This window comes from Cricetulus griseus (assembly GCF_003668045.3).
Source record: "Cricetulus griseus strain 17A/GY chromosome 1 unlocalized genomic scaffold, alternate assembly CriGri-PICRH-1.0 chr1_0, whole genome shotgun sequence".
Lineage (NCBI taxonomy): Eukaryota > Metazoa > Chordata > Mammalia > Rodentia > Cricetidae > Cricetulus > Cricetulus griseus.
This window is the reverse complement of record NW_023276806.1, coordinates 139359008-139383819: the sequence shown is the minus strand read 5'-3', so window position 1 is coordinate 139383819 and position 24812 is coordinate 139359008. Positions and strand designations below refer to the sequence as shown.

Genomic DNA, 24812 nt, shown 5'->3' with positions numbered 1-24812 from the left:
CAGGACTCTGACACATTACACAGCACTCTGTGACTTGACACAGGACTCTGTGACTTCACGCAGGACTGTGACTTCACGCAGGACTGTGACTTCACGCAGGACTCTGTGACTTCACGCAGGACTCTGTGACTTCACACAGGACTCTGACTTCACGCAGGACTCTGTGACATCACGCAGGACTCTGTGACATCACACAGGACTCTGTGACATCACACAGGACTCTGTGACTTCACGCAGGACTCTGTGACATCACGCAGGACTCTGTGACATCACGCAGGACTCTGTGACATCACGCAGGACTCTGTGACATCACGCAGGAGTCTGTAACTTCACGCAGGACTCTGTGACTTCACGCAGGACTCTGTGACTTCACGCAGGACTCTGACATCACGCAGGACTCTGACATCACGCAGGAGTCTGTGACATCACGCAGGAGTCTGTAACTTCACGCAGGACTCTGTGACTTCACACAGGACTCTGTGCCTTCACACAGGACTCTGTGCCTTCACACAGGACTCTGACTTCACACAGGACTCTGTGACATCACGCAGGACTCTGTACTTCACACAGGACTCTGTGACATCACGCAGGACTCTGACTTCACACAGGACTCTGTGACATCACGCAGGACTCTGTGACTTCACACAGGACTCTCTGACTTCACACAGGACTCTGACACATCACACAGGACTCTGTGACTTCACACAGCACTCTGTGACTTCACACAGGAGTCTATGACTTCACACAGGACTCTGTACTTCACACAGGACTCTGTACTTCACACAGGACTCTGACTTCACACAGGACTCTGTGACATCACACAGGACTCTGTGACATCACGCAGGACTCTGTACTTCACGCAGGACTCTGTGACTTCACGCAGGACTCTGTGACTTCACGCAGGACTCTGTGACTTCACGCAGGACTCTGTGACTTCACGCAGGACTCTGTGACTTCACACAGGACTCTGTGACATCACGCAGGACTCTGTGACTGCACACAGAACTCTGTGACTTCACACAGAACTCTGTGACTTCACACAGGACTCTGTGACTTCACACAGGACTCTGACATCACGCAGGACTCTGACATCACGCAGGACTCTGTGACTTCACGCAGGACTCTGTGACATCATGCAGGAGTCTATGACTTCACACAGGACTCTGTGACTTCACACAGGTCTCTGTGACATCACGCAGGAGTCTATGACTTCACACAGGACTCTGTGACTTCACACAGGACTCTGTGACTTCACACAGGACTCTGTGACTTCACACAGGACTCTGTGACTTCACACAGGACTCTGTGACTTCACACAGGACTCTGTGACTTCACACAGGACTCTGTGACTTCACACAGGACTCTGTGATTTCACACAGGACTCTGTGATTTCACACAGGACTCTGTGACTTCACACAGGACTCTGTGATATCACACAGGACTGTGACATCATACAGGACTCTCTGACTTCACACAGGACTCTGTGATATCACACAGGACTCTGACATCACGCAGGACTCTGTGACTTCACATAGGAGTCTATGACATCACATAGGATTCTGTGACATCACATAGGACTCTATGACATCACACAGGACTCTATGACTTCAAACAGGACTCTATGACTTCATATAGGACTCTGTAACTTCACACACGACTCTATGACATCACACAGGACTCCATGAATGCATCTGTCTCTCTGTGCCAATGGCACTGCTATCAAAAGTCAAAGCAGATCTGAGTAGAAAGCTTGGCCCTGACAGCAAGCTTGAAATGAAGAGATGTGCCACATACTATACCTCAAATCACCCTGTAGCAATGACTAGACCTCAAGAGTTTGCAATCATAAAAGGCAATTCAAAAATTTTTTTAAAAAGTAGCCCCTAAATAACTGATAAAATTTAAAATTAACATTACTAACTTTTCCTTTCACACATACAGGTTTAAACCACCAGGTATTGATAACCTATGGAATTCTAATTTCCTCTTTACACTTTTTAAATTACACTACATCTCCTTATTATAATTAAAGATTATGTTCTCTTTCTTGCTTAGAAGGATTATGAATACTCATGAAGCTAGCCATATCCTTCTCAAGATTCCTTCAGAAAACCAATTCTATCAACATATAAAATTGAGATGTTGATCTTGGCCACAATGTGAACAAACCAACCTCAAATAAACTAGCTGTGAGTTCTTCCAGCTCCTGCCCAAGTTGATCTCGCACTTTCGAGAGTCTCTCACATTCTTCATCTTTTAACTTCAATTCCTATGAGAAATTGATAATTTTGTTTTAGATCTCTTCAGTCTGAAATGAGATTGTATTGACTACATAATAGTTATTAGTAAAATTGTAAAATATTAACACCATTGCCTACATGTTCATATTGAGAATGCCTAGTACCTGCTAGATAGAAGACAGCCAGACAACTATAATTACAACTAATCCCAACATGTTGCATTAACTTCTTCCATAAAATATCCAGAGATTAAACATGAATAACACATAAAAACACTATTTCCCCTTTAGCTTTTCTCTGAGAATACTTATTTCTACCAAGCATGTACTTCTTTTTAATTTTGCTTATTAATACCAATAAAATTAATTCTTATGTTTATTCAGAGGAGATAGATGGCTCAGTCAGTAAAGTCCCTGCCACAAAAGCACAAAGACTCAAGTTTGAACCCAGACCCATATGAAAAAGCCAGCACAACAGTGCACATCTGTAACCCTAGAACTGAGACAGAGGTGGACAGATCCCAGAGGTCACTGGCACAGCAGTACACATCTGTAACCCCAGCACCAAGGAGACAGAGATAGACAGATCCCAGAGTTAACTAGCACAGCAGTGCACATCAAGCTGCTAGGAAACTCTTAACTGCTCACACACAGCAGAAGTAGTGAGCAAGGAACCTCTCCCAACACAGCCTCACACTAAAGGAAAACCTGTTTTCGGAAAACCATCTAAACACTGCAGACAGGTTGAGAAAAGGCTCCCATGCAAACACTGATCTCACAGTGGAATGCTAAGACACTAAGCCCCCCAGAAACACTGCCCTAGAGAAAACCTGGCTGGAAGATGTAAGTGATGACAAACATACACCAATCACAAGGAAGGGACACTGGCTATCCTGCTCCTCCGCTGGAACCTCCTAATACTCCATTAGAAACTCAAGTTATACGCACATGAGAAACAAAAATGGTATGTAAAGTTACAGTTAAACAGAAACAAGATGTTCTGGTGTGCTTTTGTACAGCAGGGTGACTACAAATAACAATGTGCTGACACCACTTCAAACCTGTAATAAAGGATTTCAAGAACTTTGTCAACAGAAAATTTTGAAGAACCACATATACTTAACATGATTTAAACATGACACAACATACATACATACTGAAATGTATTATATACATAATAGTAATATATCAATGTATATGATTTTTATGTTTTCTGTCTGTTAAAACGCATGCCTTTAATACCAGCACTCGGGAGGCAGAAGCAGGAGGATCTCTGTGAGTTCAAGGCCAGCCTGGTCTACAGAGCGAGCAAGTTCCAGGACAGCCTCCAAAGCCACAGAGAAACCCTATCTCGGAAAGCCAAAAAAAAAAAAAAAAAAAAAGCCAAATTACCTGTAAGGGAGTACAAAATCAGATCAGTCTGAAACTGTAGCAGCACTATTATATGCTACAAAACAAGGAAGTTTAAAATACTATTTTTTAAAGACTCCCTAGACTATAAATTGAGTGTTTTATAACCAGCTTATATCATAAGGCCACAAAGTAATACATCTGTAAGATCTCAGGAAATGTCTGCCCTATGAGCCTGCTTGAAAAGGAAATTGTAGAACTTCCACTGGGCACTTGCCAACAAAAGACTGTGATCGTCCAGAGGTAGGAAACACAGTGAGCCCTGGGTTGTGTGAGCAGATGAAATATTAGGACGTAAGGGCCACCATGTTACATAACAAAAGCCAACTATTTATTAACAAGGTTCAAACTTCAGACATGAAAACTACAAAGTCTAAAATGTGTAAGATATCACAGAAGGAGCAGCACTGGAAACTAAGAGAAACTATCCACAATGAAACACAAAAGGAGGGAAAAGACTAAAAAAGAAAGAGGAATAGAGCCCACACTCCAATGTACAAACAAGTTGAAGAAAGGAGATGTAAGAAAGGAAAGATTTTTGAAACAGAAGCCAAAATGTTCAAAATCTTATGAAAACCAAAAACCTACAGATTCAAGAGCATATCACACTTTTAAGTGTGCACATGCAACGTACACACATGCACACATACACACAGACACCACACAGCCCTGATGAAAACTACACTACATAGGAAGTCGTAATAGATGTGCTTACTGAAGACACCACAGCAAGAAAGCAAAGACATCACATACAAAGCAGCTTCCTGTGAGAACCAATGTGTGCTTTTAACAATGAAGCAAAACCTTATACTACTAAGAGAAAGAATGCATGTATCAGCCTCCAAGTCTGTGCCCAATGAAATGAAAAAACTAAAGTAAAAGGGACCTCACATCACATGCGAACAGGAAACATGTTAAAGGTGGCCTTTCAACAGAAAGAAGATGCCAGTTGGAAATCTAGATAGACATAAAACAAAAGAGCAATACTGGAAACAGCCATGTATAGAAAACTGAAGATTCTTACATATTATTTACATCCCTTTAAAATAATCAAATGTTTAACGCAAAATAAAAGTATGTGGATGGAGTATATGATAATCACTGCACAGAGCTGGAAGCAAAATGAAAATATAGTTCCTAAGATTCTTACACTGCACACAGGTAGTGTGCCACTGCAAGGCAGACAGTGAGAAGTTAAAGGAGTGTACTATAAGACACAAACTAAGTTAAAAGAACAAAATTTAGCCAGTAACTCAAAGAAAGTCAATTATCAAAAATAATGAATTAATACAAAAGCAGGAATAAGATAGAAGATAAAATGGAATAAAAGAATACAAATAGTAAGACAACAGATTTAGCCAAATTTATCAATATTGAGTTAAGTATAAATGGCCTAAATACACCAGCTAAAGGGCACATATTAGTACTAGGATAAAAAGCAAAACTTACTTTAAATAGGAAGGTACAAATAAATTAAATGGATAAAAACAAGGCAGGTAAGAATCATCAGAATACAGAATGGCCAATGATGTAATTTTGATTCATTAGTTACCAGAATTCAGAAAATATTTTCATATTCAAGTGCTCCTCAAGATTTGAGTCCTAAGTTAATATTAAAACTATATTACATTCACCCTAATACAATTCAGTATGGACATGGTCACACGTAATGTTTCAGTTATTGTACTACAGCTCTAAATGCTACAAACTGAAGATTTCAAAAGAGATTCCCAATGGAGCTAGGAGATAATCATGCATGCACACACAAAATATAAGTAAATGGGGGGGGGTGAGAAAGCCATAGTAGATAGACGGTGGAATACATGCCTGGACAATGTCATGGCATGAAAGAAATAGTGTTTGACAATTTTTTTTTCTATTTTTAAAATACAAATTGGTATTTGACCATAGCTGTCAAATTTATATACATAGATTTTTTTTATCATCCCTAAACTGTACTTTCGCTGTCTATGTGATCAGGAGTCATAACTCTTTCACTCTGAATGTTGATAATCTATATTGATTTTTAAAATCTTCTTTTGCCAGAGATTTGTCAATTTTATTGCTGTTTTAAAGAATCCATATTTTGTTTTATTTATTTCCTATTTCTCTTGTTAATTGCATTGACTTCTGCTCCCATTGCCAATCTTCTGCTCACCATGCTTTGACTTTACTATTGCTTTTAGGTTGATAAAGTAAGATTGTTCATTTACAATTTCTCCTGGGCTAGAGAGAACACTGAACAGTTAAGAATGTTTGCTGCACAGTCATGAAGACCAGAGTTCAGATCCCAGCACCCATGAGACAAGTCTAGCACCCTGCTATACAGTTCTCTCTGCAATTGTATTTCAGTCTGAGGGATGGGGTAGGATAAGAGCTGGCCATAAATTTGAAGACAAATAGAAATCTATGAAGGAAAGAAAATTCCCCAATGTAAAATATAGACAATATTCACAATCAGCAGAAGAAAGGTGATGTCACTTAAAAATTCCTCCAAGTAAAAAGAACTATATTGGAGGGCTTCAGTGAGTGACTACCAAGTCAGCCTCATAATGAGACAGTTCATGTGAGATACAATCCATAAGAATGTGTTAGAGATAAAGCAAGACAGACAGCAGTTGGTACAGAGTTTCAAAATCTCATTTCTCCAGTTCCTATTCCTAGGCAGAGCTTCCTGTCACTCAGGCAACTCTGCACACTCACGGATGATGTCCAATGAGGCTAAGTGTAAGTGAAGGGGAAGTGCAACACTGTAAGAATGTGTTTATGAGCTGCCATCCCAAGTAGTCTTTCTAAGAGAAAGCACGGAAGGACAACATGGTTTTCTTACCCTCTGAGCTTTTGCAAGTTCTTCTTTCAACCTTTCGTAGCCCTTTTCTCTAACTTCCAGAACAGATGGGCTCCGTAAACGTGACAGGCTATCCGTACTCAACCCAAAGATGTCATCACTGCCAGCAGGAGCCTCTGTAACGGTAGCACCCTGCAAAAACTCCCTCTCTGCATTGCCGATGTCCTTCCTTGATGTTAGCTTCGTGAGTCCCACTGCCACTCCAGAGGTAACAGCTGATGCTGGGTCCGGAACATGAATGCTGCAAGGAGAGAAAGCTCAGAAGGTATGCCACAAACGTTCCAATGAACTAGCCAACCTACATTGAACTAAGGGCAGGTCCTCATGCCAGCTACACTTCAACAACAGCCCATGTGGCTAAGGGCTATCACTCATAGTGCACACCACAGAAATACTTTCATCATCCCAGAAAGGGCTACTGAGTGCTGTTCCCCAGGACAGGGGTCACGGAATGCAGCTGAAGGCTGAAGGCTAAATCAAGTCTTCACTGTTGTCCTAAGGTCCAAAGCCAGAAATGGATAACAAGGAATCAGTGACACGGTACGACCTGTAAAAATTTATGAAATTTCTGTGGCCACAAGTTTTTATTGCAACATTCAGACTTATTCATACTACCTGTGGCTGCTTTCACGCTGTAAAAACAAATCTGAAGAGATGGTACAAAACCTGTATGGCCTGGGGCTGGAGAGATGGCTCAGTGGTTAAGAGCACGTGCCGTTCTTTCAGAGGACACAGATTTGAATCTCAGCAATGACATGATGGCTAACAGCCATCTGTAACTCAGTTCCAGAGGCTCTGACGCCCTCTTCTTGCCTCCACAGGTACTACACATGAGGTACACTGATACACATGCAAGCAAAACATCCACATACAAAAAATAAAAATAAAATCTTTAAAAAAAAAAAAAACTGTATGGCCTGCTAAACCTAAAATATTTTTTGGTCTGGTCACCTGCCTAAATTTGCCAATTCTAGAGATTAAAATGTATCACTCTACATGGGCATAATTATATTACTCAAATTTTCTATTTTCTATTTCTATATTAAAAGGATAATTTAAGACAGCCAAGAAAATTTTTAAAAATAACAATAATCCAAAATAAGTGTGCTGGTGATTCTCACAGCTGACATTGGGATCTGTGTGCTGGTGATCTCAAAGCTGACACTGGGATCTGTGTGCTGGTGATCTCAAAGCTGACACTGGGATCTGTGTGCTGGTGATCTCACACCTGACACTGGGATCTGTGTGCTGGTAATCTCACACCTGACATTGGGTATCTGTATGCTGGTGATCTCATACCTGATGTTAGGTATCTCCGCACAGTTTAAACGCCTAGGGGATGAGTACACAGGTTGTGTGGGAAGATCAGAAAGATCTAAGGCATTAGCCTGGAGAGGAGTAGAGCACAAAGATGAAGGATGTGGCCGGTAGATAACACTTGGGGAGGTCGTCTGCTCTTGGGTTCCTGGGTCACACACACCAAGAAGGTCCGGAGAAGTAGGTGAAGCAAGGTTCACTTCATGGAAGCCTTCCAAGGGGTCATTAGCCATAGCAAAGGCTTCATCCTAAAACAGTCTAAGCTAAAGCCAAAAGAATAAGATTATTTTTAGGAATTAGTTCAAAACTTAATCAAAATGCATAAGCTGTAAAATAATCCATATAAAGTATAACCTTACAATAAAATACTGTTTAAAATGAAAAATAAAAAGCCTTCCTAACATTTGCAAAGTGATCTCATAGTAGAAATACTACATAGAAGGTAACCTGATTTGGAAAAGATATGAAAATATAGAAATATTGTCACAGCAGGTACAATTAAAAAATATAAGGAATGAAGAAAAGCTTTCTTAATTTCTTAACTTTGCTATCATCTATAACTTGGCTAGAAAAACTAAAAAAGACAGCAAGGATAAACATATTTAGAACAAGCTAGCCTTAAGTTCAACTATTCTACCCCACCTTGTACTGGATGTGACTTCGGATATACCAGAGGTTTTTCTTTTGAAATCACTTTAAATTTACATAAGGACTTCAGAGCTCCCGTGTAACAGTCCCCATTATCAGGATGCTAGTAACATTTTTGAGCTGTATGAGAATGCTTCAAACCATTAATATGCACATATACACATGGGCATACCCGCTATATTCCAAGAGCAAGGGTATTCTCCTAGCTGACCATAAAATCATCATCAAAATCTAGTAAATGATTAAAACTACCACCAAATACACAAGCCCCGATCAAAATTCACTAACTGTTCCAACTCTGGACTTTATGGGTCAGGTCCAGGATCCAGTTCTGAGTTATATGCTTCATTTTCCTAAACCCAGATGGTGGGCTAGTAATGGGCCTAACTACCACCACCATCCCCAACACCTCGCCACCCCCATCTCCTGGCTGCCATGAGCACTGAAGACAACCCCTAAAATCACTCAGGAATACTGTGCTCCTGATAAACATTTAATTCATGGCCATTATTAACAAGGACACTTCAGTTTCCACATTAGCAAAAAAATACTTTATATAGTATTTTATAAATGTTTTGCAAAAAAATAAGACCTGTCTCCCTCAAGTTGCTCTCCTAATTGTAAAACTAAGAATCTTGTAAACCATTGATTTTTGTTGTTGTTGTTGTTGTTAAATCTTACAGGGGACAGTCCAGAAAGTCAGAGCCTATAAAGCCCTGAACTGGCTCCTTTCCAATGTGGACCTTCCTGCAGCAGCACTGGGAAGATTGTGAGTGAGCAATCCTTCCCGGCATAAAGCAACTGGACATGTCACTTCTTCCACGGATACAGAAATACTCATTCAATTGCTAAACTGAAAACCTTAATTCTCTCACATCCCCAATAAAAAAGTCTTAAAAATTATCTGGCAGAGAATAAAAAGGCTACAGAAGTAGATACAATATTAACAGTCTCTCAAAATTACAGATTACTACGAGACCATGAATGAACAACCAAAATTTTATCAAATAAATCTATAGATGCCCAATTTCAAAGTAAGTAAATTTACTAATAACAAATTTATTAACAGCAAATGGTACTTTCAGTCCTCAAAGTTCAACTAATTTAATGTAAAATACTTGATGTAAAATACTGTGCCAAATGCAAGCTCAGACAGTACTTTCTAAATTTTTTTAATCTAAAAAGAACCATTTTCAGTTTTTTACATAATTCACACACAAATATGCAACCAGGAAAAGTTTATGCTAACAGTATATATTCCATCTTTATACAGTTTACTGATTAATTCATGTTAAAGAAAATAAACAACTTTGAAATGTGTTTAAGCTGACTTTCGAAACAATCAGTCTCATGTGTACAGAATCATGCTCATTCTCCTCATCTCCTTCTCTTACCCCTCTCCCGCTCTTGTTGATGCTTCTTTTCCCAGCTAGCGCCCCTCCCATCCCCTGGTCCTATATTATCTGTGCAGGTCTTATGCAGGTAGCCACAGCTGCTGCGCCCAGCACTGCAACAGCCATGCCACATCCACAGAACAGCACCTGGTGCCCCTCCATCCTCTGGTTCTTATACTCTTCCTACCCCTCTTGGGGATGTTCCCTAGGCCAGGCAGGTGCAGGTGTATCACTTAGGGCTAAGCACTCGACAGTCACTTATCCTGAGCACCCTGGCCACTTAGTATTCTCTATATTAACTATTGCCCTCTGCAAAAAGAAGTTTCTCTGACCCACACTGGTAGTAGCACAAGCAATAACACACATATTTAGAAGGCAGTTAGGCTTCATGTCCACTTAGTAAAACATCAGGAGTACATTCTGTGCTAGGGCCTGTGATGTCTCCAGCCATAGGTTTATGACCAGGTTTACAGTATCAATCATGGAACTGTTCTCAAATCCAATTAAAAAGCAACTGGCTAATCCCACAATGTTCTTGCCACTACTGTACAAATGGACATGTCTTGCTTTGCAGGTCAGGGCTGTAGCATGCAGGATCCACAGCTGGCTTAGAGACTTCACAGCACTATGAACACTTGGCAGCAGAAGGAAACTTGCAGCTCAGTGCCAGCCTGCTTCCTCTGTCTTACATCCAGTACGTGGTGTCTCCTTCAGCAAAGGGTGCTTACCATCTAGGTCTGGGGTTAGCCAACAGCAATGGCAGGAGCCTGTATTTACACTGACATTTTATCAGTAACTATGACCCTTCCTTCTATCCCACATGTATAAAATCCAAAGTGTATACCTTAAAGGATCACTGAATTACAGAGTACAACAGCATTTTAATTTCTAGATATGCAAAATGAGACAAATCTTCTGGAAGAAAATGAGGCAATACCTAGCAAAGTGACAGGTTCATGCAGCATATGGCCCAGCATGCTCTTGGTGAAGGATTCAGCCCAAGGATAAACAGGCAAACTAGAAAAACAAAGAAGATAAACATTATCATTTGTAACAGCAAAAGACTATATAAGTTGCAGTATAGCCTCATAATCAAGTATTACTTGCGCACAAAAAAAAGATGAATAGTATCTGCACACACTGCTGTGAGTGACCTTGAGGATATGCTGGTAAATTTAATAGCAGGGAAAATAGCTGTGTACAGCAAGCTACTTCTTGAAACTTTTACCCCAGCACCCACGTGGAGGATAGGTGGGTACCCCAGCACCCATGTGGAGGACAGGTGGGTACCCCAGAACACATGTGGAGTGTGGAGGATGGGTGTGTACCCCAGCACAAATGTGATTCTCCATTTATAAAAAGTGTTAAGAGAACTACACTTTAGAAATAAACAAAGGTTATATGGCATTGGAGTAGTGCCAAAACAGGAAAGCTAAGGATCTCAGTTTTTAGCCATTTAGTTGTTATTATTACTGTGAATGAGTGTGTGTAGGCATGAGAATGCCCATGTGGAGGATCAGAGGTCAACCTGCAAGTTTGAGACCAATCCACTCTACATAAGGTTCAGGCTGACCAAGCTATGTAGTAAGACCCTGCCTCAAAACACCAAAAAGGATTATAAGTGCTTTTTCTTCCTTTCAATTTATTCTTTACAGACTACTGAACAGTGCGCTAAGGGCTGGGAGAACAGGCCATATGTGCCCCCACCTTTTTTTTCTTTTCTCATTTTACACAGGGTCTCAGTAGGTAGCACTGGCTGACTTAGAACTTTCTATGAGGACCAGGATGGCCTCAAACTCAAGAAGCCTCTGCTTCTTGGACGTCGGAATTAAATGAGTGTGCCACCACACCTGGCCAGATTTTTTTTTTTTTTTTAATTCTCAGATGACTTTCAAATTTAGCATGAATGCCTAAAGAATGGCCCCAAATTAAATATTAGATTGATCCTTCCATGTATAACATGAACTGAAGCGTTACAAACTCCACCTATTACTTCACTTCACTAAACACCTCAGTCAACTTCCAGGATATACAACAGAAGAACGGTCACCAGCTTCTGCTCGTCGGGGCACCAGGTGCTGCCAATGTCTAAAAACACAGTGTAAGACAGACTGGATCGATGACATGTGGTCCATCAGAGCCAAGGATGACCCTGCAGGCCCAAGGAATGAAGGGAGAGGGTGCCCTAAGGAGAGTAAATTATAACTTACATCGTAAATGCTAAGGAGACATCCACTGGATTGACAAAGCAGAGAAATAAGATAGGATGCTCAGGGAATAAGGGTCAGACGCTAAGGAAACTAGCAATGGAAAGAGTGACAGAAAATCAAGCCGGGAAGGCAGCTGAGGGACAGACCATTAAATGCTTCATTTAACATGAAAATGTTGCTTGGCTTTTATCCTGAAGAGTCAGACCTTCATCTTGAGAAGCGTAGCCAAACTATAATGCAGTCATTAGAAAAAAGGACTCCAAGGCAGTAATGGCTTTAACTAGAGGCAACTGGTTGAGTGGTTACCACAAAGGGCTACATAAATTATAAAGGTCAGACCAACGCCGAGGTTATATCCCAGAAATACCCAGAGCACGAATTAGCTTTATTTTTATCTTCATATACACAACCTGGCTGAGCATCACGGCATCCTTTAAAATGGTCCCCATCCTTACAGAAACAGACTCAACAGCAATCAGCCGAGTTCAGTCGACAAGTAAGACAATGAAAGCCTCCTGTGTCTGATGCCAACACCTGACCCCACTTCATTAAAGACACGGTTACAAGACAAAACTGACCTGAAGACAGGAGCAGCAGGCAGATCCAGAAAGACAAAGGATTTATTTTTGTTTGTTTTGTTTTGTAGAATTCATTCATTTGAAATTTTATTTAGGATCTGGGATGATGGTGCAGTAGGTAAAGTGAATGCTGCCAGACTTAATGACCTGAGTTTGGATTTCAACCACCCAAGTGCCAGGAGAGTGATTGCATTTCTATAACACTAGCACCTGAAAGCACAAAGACCCCGAATGCTCACCGAACAGTCAGTGAAGCTCAATCGCTAACCTCCAGGTTAAGTAAAATAAGACAAAGGATTTCTAAGGCCAGTCTCATCACATCAACCCTGAGAGGTGGGAACATCCACACAGAAAAATGTTAACATCTCAATTCCTCTTACTCTCTTTCCTCAAACAGCCACTGAAACCAACACTGGGTGCCACTTTTTATGTCCTTTCTATTCTCATCAGTTACTACTTTGTTGAGATTTTTTAAAAAACTTCTTAAAGCCTTTTAGAGAGCTCTGTATGTGACTGTGTGTATACATGTATGTCTGTTACAGTGTGTGTGTGTGTGTGTGTGTGTGTGTGTGAGAGAGAGAGAGAGAGAGAGAGAGAGAGAGAGAGAGAGAGAGAGAGAGAGGTGAGAGAGAGAGAGAGGAGAGAGAGTACATCCCTGTGCATGTGAGGACCACATGTTGTAACTCAGGCACCATTCACCCTGCTTTGAAGAAATGTCTCTCACTGACCTAGAGCTCATGGATTGTGCCAGGCTAGCTGGCCACTGAGCTCTGGAGATCTGCCTATTTCAGCCTTCCCGACATTGGGATCCAAGTGCAGAGCAAACATGTGGTGATTTGAATGAGGACTGTCCTCCCACAGGCTCCCATATAGAACACTTGGTTCTCAGTTGATTGGTGATGTGGTGCTTCATTGGGAGTAAGCTTTGGAGCATATAGCCTAACTCTACTTCCTGCATGCTCTCTCTGCTTCAAGCCTGCTATTAAAGATAGGATCTCTCAGCTTCCTGCTCTGGCTGCCTGCTGCCATGCTGTCCTGACAATATGGACTCCTGCTGGAACTATAATCCACACTAAACTCTACTATAAGCTGTTTTGGTCATGCTGTTTTACCACAGCAAGGGAACAGTAACTTTTTTCATGGGTTCTGGAGATCAAACTCAAGCAAGCACTTTACTGACTGAGCCTTCTCCTCAACTCTCCTTACAGGACTTTGAAAAGGACAACATGTAAATTAAAATAAACAGTAGCTTGATTTTACTTAAGTCAATATAATCTGGTGTCTTATTCAGCCAATAAAAATAAGTGAAATCTATCATTTGTGGGAACATCAGTGAAAGGGGTTAGGCATAGAAAAATAAAGACTTCCATTTTCACAGTTAGTGTAGAAATTTAAAACCCTGGTCTTTGTATACTACATGCAACAAATCTTGCATGAGCTTCAAGCATTCTGCTAACTTCTACCTTCTAAGCCATCTTGGTCTGTGGCTGTAGCTAACAAACCATGCTGCATTCAGATGTCAGTCTATGTAACCACCTCTTCCAGCTGTAAGAGAGACAGCATAATCCAAGCTGTCAAAAGCACCCCTCTTCCTTTCACGGTCCCCTCTGCTCTCACTCCGAACACTTCAGTTTCTACTGTCAGCACAACTGCAATGGCTTATCCAGTGCAATCCCTCCTGAGTATCAAGCCCAAGAAGGCTAAAGCTCTAAATTGGGCTAAGATAAAGGAAAGCCAGCTGTCCAAGAGCTCCAAGAACCACCTCCTCAAGCATGCGTCCAGTTCACAAGAGGGCAGATGCAGTGCAAACATCAAAATTAATAAATCACAAAACAGAACTACAGTGAGTACAGCGGGAGTACTTTTTCCACATTATCTAAGTCAAGGAGGGTTACAGTAGAAGTACATATCCAACACAGAAGTATTGAGGGAGCAGGGGGAGTTGAGGACAGCATTACAATAGAGGAGAAACCAGTTAAAAGAGTTTTTCCCAAACCTTGACATCTAACTTTCAGGGAATCACATAGATACAGTAGCAAAATTGGTCATCCTGCATTTTTAAAAAGAATTATATACAGGCCAAAAGTTTAAAGATGTATCTTTCTGAACAATATCCTTCTAACTTTCTGTCATTACCTTAACACACACCTACCTGCAAGTCATTCCTGCTTCCACCTCAGCACCCAACTACTGTAACTTTCTGTTTCAATACTCAACAAAATGTATACATGTATTTTCACATGCATATTATGTATACATATCCTTTAAATTGTTTTTGTTGGGAATTTTTGCTTTTTTTGCATCCTGGGGACTGAACTCAGTCTCACACAGGCTAAGCAAGCCCCTCTACCACTGAGCTACACCCTAGCTTCCTCTAAGTTTTGAGGAACATATAATATATAGGAACATCACAGGCTCCTCCTACCTTAGACCCTATAGCTTCCTTTAACCCCCACTGACTTGCAAAGTAGGATACCCAATTAATATTTCACTTAAAAACCTCTGGTGACATAAGAATTACATATTACACTCATATAACTATCTCATAAACGCTAAATTAAAAACAATTTATCAGCATTACAACCTACACATGAAATGGAAGAGCAGTAATTAAGAACAGGCAATCCTTCAGACATGAACTGGTGGGACGGAGTGACTAAGAACAAGCACAACTTACACAAGAAGTAGTAATGGTCCCAGCCCTGCTACTGAAGCTGCCCAACTTCTAATCTACCTGTCACTTAACTAGCCATATGATCCCGGTTAAGCTTCACAACCACTCTCGTCTCAATTTCCTCAATTGAAAAAGCAAGGGGGTATAAATGACCTGGTTGGTAAGAGAAAATGACCTGGAGTCAGCTTGGATCAGGACTTGGCACTCGAGAACCAGGAACTTAGCAACAGTGGCAATAGAGATGTCACCGTCATCAGAACACTTGGGTCGTTTTTTAATCAGACATACAAATAATACCACCTCTCACCTGCATGGCCCCAGCCACCCTGGCTAAATGCAAAGCTCTTTTTTCAACAAGACCAGTAACATAAGGAGCATCAGAGTTTAAAGCTCCGCTTGAGATCCCCACTTTTTTTTTTTTTTTTAATCCTGGCTTTGGTATCAGCCAGTTATAAATGAGAACTAAGTACCACAGGCAAGTCATTTTGACTCTCTGCCCTTCGGTTTCCAGATCTGTAAAATCTGATAAAGCACCTATAACCTAAGATTGTCCTTAGAACTAAGGAGCCAAGGGTAGCCTCAAACAACAGGCACCGAGCCCAGTCTTCGGTCAAGCTAATATTTGATCTTTCTTCCCTCCCCCACATCAATGGAATGTCTAACTAAACCCATATTCCACCCATATCATGTGGGGGTGAAACACGGAAAATGGCCAAATACTGGCATTTTAATGTGTGTCTACACAGTATGCTCAATAAATGATTTACTCAAGGTTGAATGCTTGGTGAGATAGGAGTGAACATGATGCCATTTTCATGGGGACTAAGCTGCTCAGCGAGCCCTGCTCAGCACAGAAAGGCCTCTCCAACCCTTGCAACACGTGATAAACTACAAGTTTCTATTGTACCACAGCATAAAAATGAGGGATGGGCTATTCCTAGGAACGTTTCCATTTTTAAAAATATTTGTAGAGCACCCACGTATGCAACAGAGTAGGGGCTTAAAGAAAAACTGGGGCAGGGCTGGAGAGATGGCTCAGCAATTGAGAGCACCAGCTGCTCTTCCAGAGGACCTGGGTTCAATTCCCAGCACCCACGTGACAGCTTACAGCTGTCTGTAACCATCCTGTTCCAGGGGATCTGATTCCTGCATACAGACATATATGCAAGCAAAACACCTATATACATAAAATAAAAAAAGAAAAAGAAAATCTGAGGTAAAGAGCATTTTTAAAAGTATGGAGCTACATTGATTCAAAAGTACAGCTAGATTTAAACAGAGACATCACTAATCAAAACTTCGAAAATCAGGTGAACAGCAAACAGACCGTGGGAGGTTCAGATGTATTTGAAATCACTGGAGAGTTGCTATGTGAAGGGAGCAAGGAAGCGCTCCATCAAGCACACTCATTCACAAAAGTATGCATTAATTCAAAACCTCGTTGGACTGGAAAAGAAAAAAATTCAAAGATGTTTGTACTTATGGTAAGAAAGCATCACTGAGAAAACTTGTGTAATTGGTAAGGTCCTGGGATGCATTCACTAAGTAAAGCCGTTAGGACTGGGATCACACAGGCCAGATTCGGAACGCAGTGTCTATCCAAACACGAAAAGTCCTCTCAAAACGCACTGCCCTAGTAAATAAATAACACTCGCTAACCGAACAAGGCCCTGTAAAACTGGTGAAATATTTAACAGTATCAAATATTTACAACGAAGGTGTGCATACCTAGCCTGCCTCCTCTTTCCCTCGCGATTTGTCATTCATTGTCTAAAAACAAAATACAGTATAATGGACAGAAACTGGGTCTTTCAAAAGATTTACAATAGAATAGTTTGTTTTAATCCTCTTATCGGCCTCTCCTCCAATTATGCAATCATTCCACAGGGGGAAAAATAATAATGATAACATCTCAGGGCTCTTTCCTTGACACAGAGGAAGTGTATAAACAGGTAGGCTGGGAACCGGCAACATTTCCTTGAAACTCAAGTGCCTCTGGGGCATCCTTTCTAACTCGGTGCTGAGTGCTCCAGCCAGCCATTACCGATCAATGTTTTAATCTCCAACAACTGCCAACTCTTGGCGTGCTGTGGCGTCCACCCGGCTCCATCCCTTCCCCAGCCTCCAAGCTGCTTTTCCGCGGGGCGGTGGGGCGAGCATGGTGGGGCGAGCGGCACTTGAGGGGGAGGGGGACTGAGCAGGTGTCCTCCCACTCCCACGTCCGAAGTCAGGCAGGACCGGTCGCGGACGAGAAACCGGGCACCCGCACATCCCCGGCCAACCGCGCCGCGGGCGACTTCGGCAACTCCGTGACCCAGGCCACGCCGGGCAGCCAGTTGAGCGCCGGGGACCGCTCGGCCCGCGGAGTTAATGAGTAACCCGGCGAGCCGGAGCCGCCGCCCTCCCGGTCCCCGGGGCTCCGCAGTGGGCGGGCGACATCCGCCGCCGTCTCCGCCGCCTCCTGCACCTGCCCGGCCGCGCTCCGGGCCGGCGGGACGGACGAGCGAGCGAGCCAGGCGACGAGCCAGGGGGGCGGTGCTCACACCGCCGAAGCCTCTCCCTCCCGCCCGCCGCCGCACTCACCTGCCGGACCCGCCGCGGCCACCGCCCGCGCTCAGCGGCGCTCGCACGCAGAGCCACAGGGGAGCGCGTCCCCGTCCCCCTCCCAGCTCCGGAGACGCGGAGGACGGCGACTCACCGACCGCGCTCCACTCCGCCGCCGCGGCCAGGCGCACTGCGAGGGGGAGCCTTGGAAGGAGAGCCGACTGCGCCTGCGCGGAGAGCCGGGCGGGCGGGGAGCCGGGAGCGGCCGTCCCCCGGGAGAGAGGGCGGGGCTGGAGGCGGGGCCGGAGGGGCGAGGGACCCGCGCGCTGCGGCGCCCCCTGCCGACAGGAGGGGCTCGGCGCAGGCTGCCCCGTGCGGAGTCCTGGGTCATCCAAGGGCGGTTTCCTTGTGAACCACTCTGGCTGGGCACCCAGGGAATAACGTGGAGGATACTGAGCTCTCCTGGAATGGGAAGAGGCTTTGGACTGTGTGAGTTGAGGATGAGCAGAACCGACCTCAGTTTCGGCGTCCGTGGATACCTGAAGCTGGACCGGGGGCGGGGGGGGGGGGGTGTCAGGGGAGGGGGGTTAAGGGATGGATGGGGGCTTAGCCCAGATCCTGTCTAGCAGTTTCCAGAGCACTTGATCTTTTACCGGAATTGTTTTTTATTGTTTTGTTTTGTTTATCAAACTTCCATCCCACATTCGGCCTTTCAAGTTGAGAAAGCCACAAGCCAAAGTACAGACGGAATCAAGCTCTGAAAATATAAGCAAGGGCGGGGCGGGGGTGGGGGGGGGGGGAAGCAGCCATCCCGGTTATCTTGGTCAATGTTTGTGATACTCAGAGGAAGAGGCTGTCGTTCTGTGTTGAGTATATCTAAGAGGTGGTAACCAAAAGCAGGTTGGGTGTGTGGCTCCTGTGATCTGCCACCTGCTGACCTCTGTGACCTTGAACACCTTAGTCTGCAATCCACGGCAATCTTCTCGCTAATAAATATACGTAAGAATGGCTATCTCATTGAGGATTTGAGAGTTTATATGGTTTAATATATGCGATCAGTGTGCTGTGTGACAGAGTGTCCGGGGAATGTAAGCCTCCTACACTCCAACAGAAACCTAGAAAGTCATAACTATTTAATAACTCATCTCCAATATACTACCAATTCTTAATTCCCAAAGAATTCTTAAATTTGTCGTTTCATTCATCACATAAGGCCTTCATCATTCCTAGACATCTAACTCTCCTCACTTATGTTGTGCCGTCTATCTATTTATTAGATTTCATCTCTGTACATGCTGGACAGAATCTCTCTCTCTCTCTCTCTCTCTCTCTCTCTCTCTCTCTCTCTCTCTCTCTCTCTCTGAGCCATACGTTAAGCAAATATGTATTTACTCGGTGCCACAGTGAGAGGACTTCCTGGTTTCACAGAATTCAGTTTCCTTACACCCTCAAAGTAGTTAAAATAATTCCCCAATTTTATTTGATGCAGCTTTGAATGGATTACTATTACTGGCCACCAGAAAATATTCTTTGTTATATTGTTTTATACCTTATTTATTATATGGTGGAGTGGCGCATGCTGTGATGTGTGTGTGGAGGTCAGAGGACAACTTTCAGGAGTCAGGTCTCTTCTTTCACCATGTAGGTCTTGGGAATTGAACTTGGGTCCTCAGGTTTCAAGGCAAGCACATTTTATGAGTTCAAGGCTAGCCTGAGCTATATACAAAATCCTGTATGGGAGGTATTTTTTTCTTGTAAAGAAAAGCTCAAAGTCACATAAATTAAGCAAAATAAAAAATATAATTCTCACACAAGTGCAGGTAGAACAAGGTTAGTGTGGCAGATATCCAATAAGCAGGAACTCCTGTCTTATGACTTCATCTCCTAAACAAGTAACTTCTACTTTATGATCCATAATAGCTGCTCAGGCTCCAGCAATCACATCCCTTCCTAACCAGCAGAATAGGAATTGGTGGGGGTCGGGAATAAAGAACATAGGCTTCTATTTAGGGCCATTTATAAGTCCTATTGGCCAAGTATAATCTCAACTGGGTAGCCTTGTGCCTACCTAAAAATCTTCAGTTCTAACACTAAATCAGAAAGAAAGACCCAAAGTCAGAGGTGGCCGGTATTCTCTAGCTCACCGTCTGAGATGAGGCTTAGGCCAAAAGCAGCCGAGTTAATGTGGGACAAACATGGGGCAGAGATGCTGTAAGGATGGTAAGGACTCTCATGGGGAACCTGCATAAGACCGAACTAGACTCCCTGAATATAGGTGACAATGGTACGACTGGGACAATACATGAGGTCACTGGCAGTGGGTCCAAGACCTAACTCTAATGCACAAACTGACTTAGTGGAGCCCATTCTACATGGAGAGATACCTTGCTCAACCTAGACACAGGGGTGTGGGGGTTGGTACTGCCTCAACCAGATGATGGGACAGACTTAGTAGACTTCCTAGGGGAGGCCTTACCCTCTCCATGGAGCAGATGGGAGGAGAGGAGGAAGGGGAAAATGGGATTGGAATGTAAAAAATAAATTAATGAAAAAAAAGAATGGTGGTGGCATGCCTTTAATCCCAGCACTCAGGAGGCAGAGACAGGTGGATCTCTGTGAATTTGAGACCAGCCTGGTCTATAAGAGCTAGTTTCAGGACAGCCTCCAAACCTGTCTCAAAAACCCCACCAAAAAAAAAAAAAAAAAATTGTAAGGACTCTCAAGTGTGCTCCAAGATGGCAAGCAATTAGAAGAGCTGGCACATGGAACAAGTGCATAGTATCTAAATAAATAGGTAAGCCTAAAAAGACTCAAAAAAAAAAAGCCATGGACCTTCAAAAAAAGATGACTGTAAAATAAAAAGTACACCAGACAGGAGCTTGTCTCTCACAAATGTGGACAGGCTTCTTTATTCCCGCTCCTTGACAATAAGAAATATCTTCTTATTTCCTTTATGTGGTGAATTTCCAGATTGGAAACAAACAAACATTTGAAAGCCATTGTCACTCTTACACATACACACATACATGCACACACATTCACACAACTAAGTTTTTTAATTTTTATTTACGATACACGTTCAATAGAGCAAATCTACACAATAGAGCGTCAGCACACAGTGGTGGTCAGTTAGGAGACCTTCCTGATCCTGACTCGTAGGAGACAGAGACTTCACAGAATCTAAGAATGCCAGCAGGAAATGTGAGCCCTTTGGAAAGGCTCTGTGCCTGCAGTGGAAGAAGGGGAAAATGCTCCAGTACCCGATGAAGACAAAACATCTGGAGATCCTTGCGTTCCTGGTCAGCCGTTTTGCCGTTAGCGCTCTGAAAAGGCCTTTTCCTCAGGGTAGAGCAGGAGTTATGGTTGTCGGTCTTCACACCCGTGCAGTCTCCAGTAAGGGCAAAGACAAGGTAATAGGTGCGGTTGAAGTTTATTTTATTACAGTCAGAATCCTGCATTTCGGGATCTTGTTAACAAGATGTTTCAACACCAAGGGCTTTCAGGACTCAAAGAATTCCCATAGGCCCAACTCATCCAACAAGGAGGGGCCCAAGAGACGGCTTTCTGATGAAACGGCAGAATTTACTGAACTTGGGACCACAGGGCGAAAGGGCTTCTGTTTCAGGAGGTAAAAAATGCTAGGCTTAAACTAGGCATTTGTATCGATCTGGGAGCTTCATGGAACTATGAATTCTGAAAAGTTGATTTCAGAAGAGACTTATTCTGACGAACATGAATTATACTTCAAGCTTCTGCAGCTGCATTTGACACAAAAAAAAAACTCAAGATGTGTTTGAATCACCAAGTGCCTCTCCAATGTGTACAGTGTGGTTGCAAAAGGAATTTAATCTCACAGATCTGAAAAGGAAGTATTCTATCAAAGATCTAGTTGGAATTCGAAACGTGGTGTGTGAATCTCAAAATTGTCCCAAATTTTAGTCTGCATGGATTTCTTTCATAGCAACACTAAAATCCAGGCAAAACCAGTCATGCTGTTTAGTAACAAAAAAAAAAAAAAAAAAAGTCTAAATCCAGCTATCCAACACCTGAACACAGTTGAGACGCCTCAAAAAAAAAAAAAAAAAGTTTAGTTGGGGTACATAAATGCATTGTGGCTAACATAATCAAAATTAGACAACAAATTTCTATTTTATTGTAATATTTTTCAGGACCAGAAACATTCTGCTATCAACCCTGTGTGCATAGCTCTTTCCAGATAAGCAAATATTTGGGGCTGCATGGGATGGGCATGGTCCCACCTTGCTACCCAAAATCCCAACTCAAGACCCAGGTAACCCAGAAGCTTCCAGAACCTGACATTGAGAAAGGATGTGAGAAATGATTAAATATTGTAAAGCCTAGTGTTTTATAATGAGTAAACAGATGCATTTTTTTATCTATCTTTTGGAATCCTATAATTTTCAATGGATTATAATTACTAGGCTCCAAGTGAGAGCCAGCCCAAAGCTATGAGTCAGTCCTTGATTGCCACATTTTTATAAACACAGTAGAAAAACCATTTTGAAAGACTTTTTATTTTATTCTAAATATCTATCAGGTGTGCAGTCACAGCCCCAAGACAAGAAACCAACATCAAGCAAAACAACAGACAAGGAACACTTTAATCAGTAACCGTTGTTTGCAGCCTGATGAAATATTTGAAAACTATCTTTCCTTGGATGGAAGGTGAAGCAATCATTCGCTAAGAAGACCATAAAGCAGAAATGTGGGGATTCAAGGAAAACACATCACATAGCAGGAGTTGGTGAAATGTAAGATGAACAGATACAAAGAAGTAAGCAGTAGAAAAACAAAAACAAACAAAAATTACGGGAAAACAAAATTAGAAGGTAAGGAAAGAAACTTAGAGTAAAAAGTATTAAATACACACAGAAAACAGACAAGCCCTTCTGTTTACTCTCCTAAATTGCTTATCAGGCATGAATTTATCAAACATTACTTATGTTAGCAGTAACAGCAAAGGCAGAGAGAACTGCTCCTTTTCCAGGCTGCATACTGAGAGCCACCAATAGTGTGACAGAACTGTGGCCTTCCCCAAGCCCAAGTTCGGGCAGACGCCCACACTTCTCCTTGCACTGAGTTGGTGATCACTGGGCATAAGGAGTTCTCCTGATGGTTTTATGGAATGAATCCATGAGGATGACCTTGGAAAATTTATATTCAGACTCTTCTCCAACAGTTAAGGACTCAAGACTCAGCGGGCATGGTGGGGCATGCCTTTAATCCCAGCACCCAGAAGGCAGAGTCAGGTGGATCTCTGTGATTTTGAGACCAGCCTGGTCTACAGAGCAAGTTCCAGGACAGCCAGGGCTACACAGAGAAACCCTGTCTTGAAAAAAAAAGGAAAGAAAAGGAAAGAAAGAAAGAAAGAAAGAAAGAAAGAAAGAAAGAAAGAAAAAGAAAGAATTCAAGACCCTCAAAGCCTCACAGAGACCTTCAGCTCTCCCCTCAACAACAAACAGAAGGCTTCACCAGACCTATGCTGGCTAACACCACAATGAACAGGCTTGGCATCAGTTGGTTGCATCTTTATGAACTTGAGGCCACCATGGAGGACAGGTATCCTGAATACAACATAATCTTGCTTGATCTTGTATCCCAGCCTGGTTATGGAGGGAAGCCCTGCGCAGCCCAGAAATCAGCAGTACAGCCAACAGTGGACCCTCAGAAGAAAGCCACCTGGGGGTGGGGTGGGGTGGGGTGGGGTGGGTGGTGGGGTGGGGTGGGGGAGCCGCTTCTTCCTCCATAGCTCATGGATGTATTTGTGTGCACTCACCTCAGCCTACCTGAAGACTGATGCTAACCAAGCAGGAAGAAGTCTTTGTATGAAACGTCTAATTGATGTCCAAAAGAAAAAATCCAAAATAATGAAACAAACAATTATATAATTTGAAAAAAAAATAATACATGTCTTCATTGAAAGGACATGCTACAAGTAAGAGATCTTTTATCTACCACAGCTCCTGACTACAAACGAAATCCTCCATAGAGATTCCTCAGCAATCAAGTCACTTTTCAAGAGGGAACTGTCAGGCTGACTGTAGGTTTCTGCACAAGAGTACTCCTTCCTAGAAGACATCAGAGCACCATAAGATGTAAGAAGAAAGTGGGCACGCCAAACAAGAAGTCTTGCCAAACTGTCTTCCAAGTAGAAAGACTACAAAGACTTTTAACTACACAACCATCCAGACTTCATTGCTTCAGTTAGCCCTTTAAAAAAAGAAAGAAAAGACAAGAAAAACTACTAAAAGATTAACTTTGAGCAACAATAGATAATTGCACCCAGCTGGTAGCAAAGCACCAGTGATAGACACACTCACAGCAAGAAGCAAAGCAGGGAAAAATGCTTCCTCCAACTGCTATAGGATACAGAGCTGTGTGAAGCAGGCCACTTGACAGGACTTGACCCCTTCAGATGGGAAGAAGCTAGCCTGTGGTAACTCAGCAAGCAGGAACCATAAGACCACACCCAGTCTCTATTTTAGCCTGTCTCTACCATCGACTCACAAGTTGAGTGATAATTAGTAAATGTCCTTTGTCCACTTTGAGAAGACACAGGCGTCAAACAGCCAATATGATTAGGCAAGGTACAAGATCAGGACACTAATACTGTCAGAGGCCATGCATGCAACTCCCATCCCAAGAGGGGGTGTCTTCGGATCTTTGAGGGTTCTCAAAGGTGGTGGTAGGGCTCAGTGAACTGTTTTCAACATTTCAGAGAATATGTCACATAGAAATTTTGTATACTTTACAAGAGTATACGAACCGAAATACGTGTTCTAGCCTTGAGCTGGTGTAGCACGAACTGGCAGATCAGAAGTGTGAGAAGTGGTGTAATAATCTTGACTGTCAACTTGATGATGAGCTGGTGTCAACTCAGAAACATGCCCCTGGGTGGGTCTGTGAGGGCATTCCCAGAAGGAAGAACT

General features: G+C 42.7%; 1 protein-coding gene and 1 long non-coding RNA gene across 6 annotated transcripts in view; one reads left to right on the top strand and one right to left on the bottom strand.

The window, feature by feature from the left end:
• The window catches only part of Rab3ip (RAB3A interacting protein), a 38422-nt gene extending 20342 nt beyond the window's left edge, over positions 1-18080 (bottom strand). For 2 of the 5 annotated variants that reach the window (XM_027392363.2, XM_027392362.2), the window contains exons 1-5: positions 17902-18080; positions 10794-10873; positions 7797-8077; positions 6480-6738; positions 2174-2269 (exon numbers count right to left, since the gene is read on the bottom strand). In XM_027392363.2, the coding sequence (XP_027248164.1) occupies positions 2174-2269; positions 6480-6738; positions 7797-8047 (606 nt within the window). In that variant the 5' untranslated portion in view covers positions 8048-8077; positions 10794-10873; positions 17902-18080. The remainder of the gene's footprint in view (positions 1-2173; positions 2270-6479; positions 6739-7796; positions 8078-10793; positions 10874-17901) is intronic. The other 3 variants (XM_027392360.2, XM_027392361.2, XM_035450887.1) reach the window with 3 other exon arrangements.
• Positions 18081-18217: 137 nt separating this feature from the next.
• LOC118239508 lies at positions 18218-23176 on the top strand. The gene is made up of 3 exons (XR_004771878.1): positions 18218-18351; positions 22032-22153; positions 22421-23176. It is a non-coding gene; the product is annotated as an uncharacterized LOC118239508 (long non-coding RNA).
• The last annotated feature ends 1636 nt before the right edge of the window (positions 23177-24812 follow it).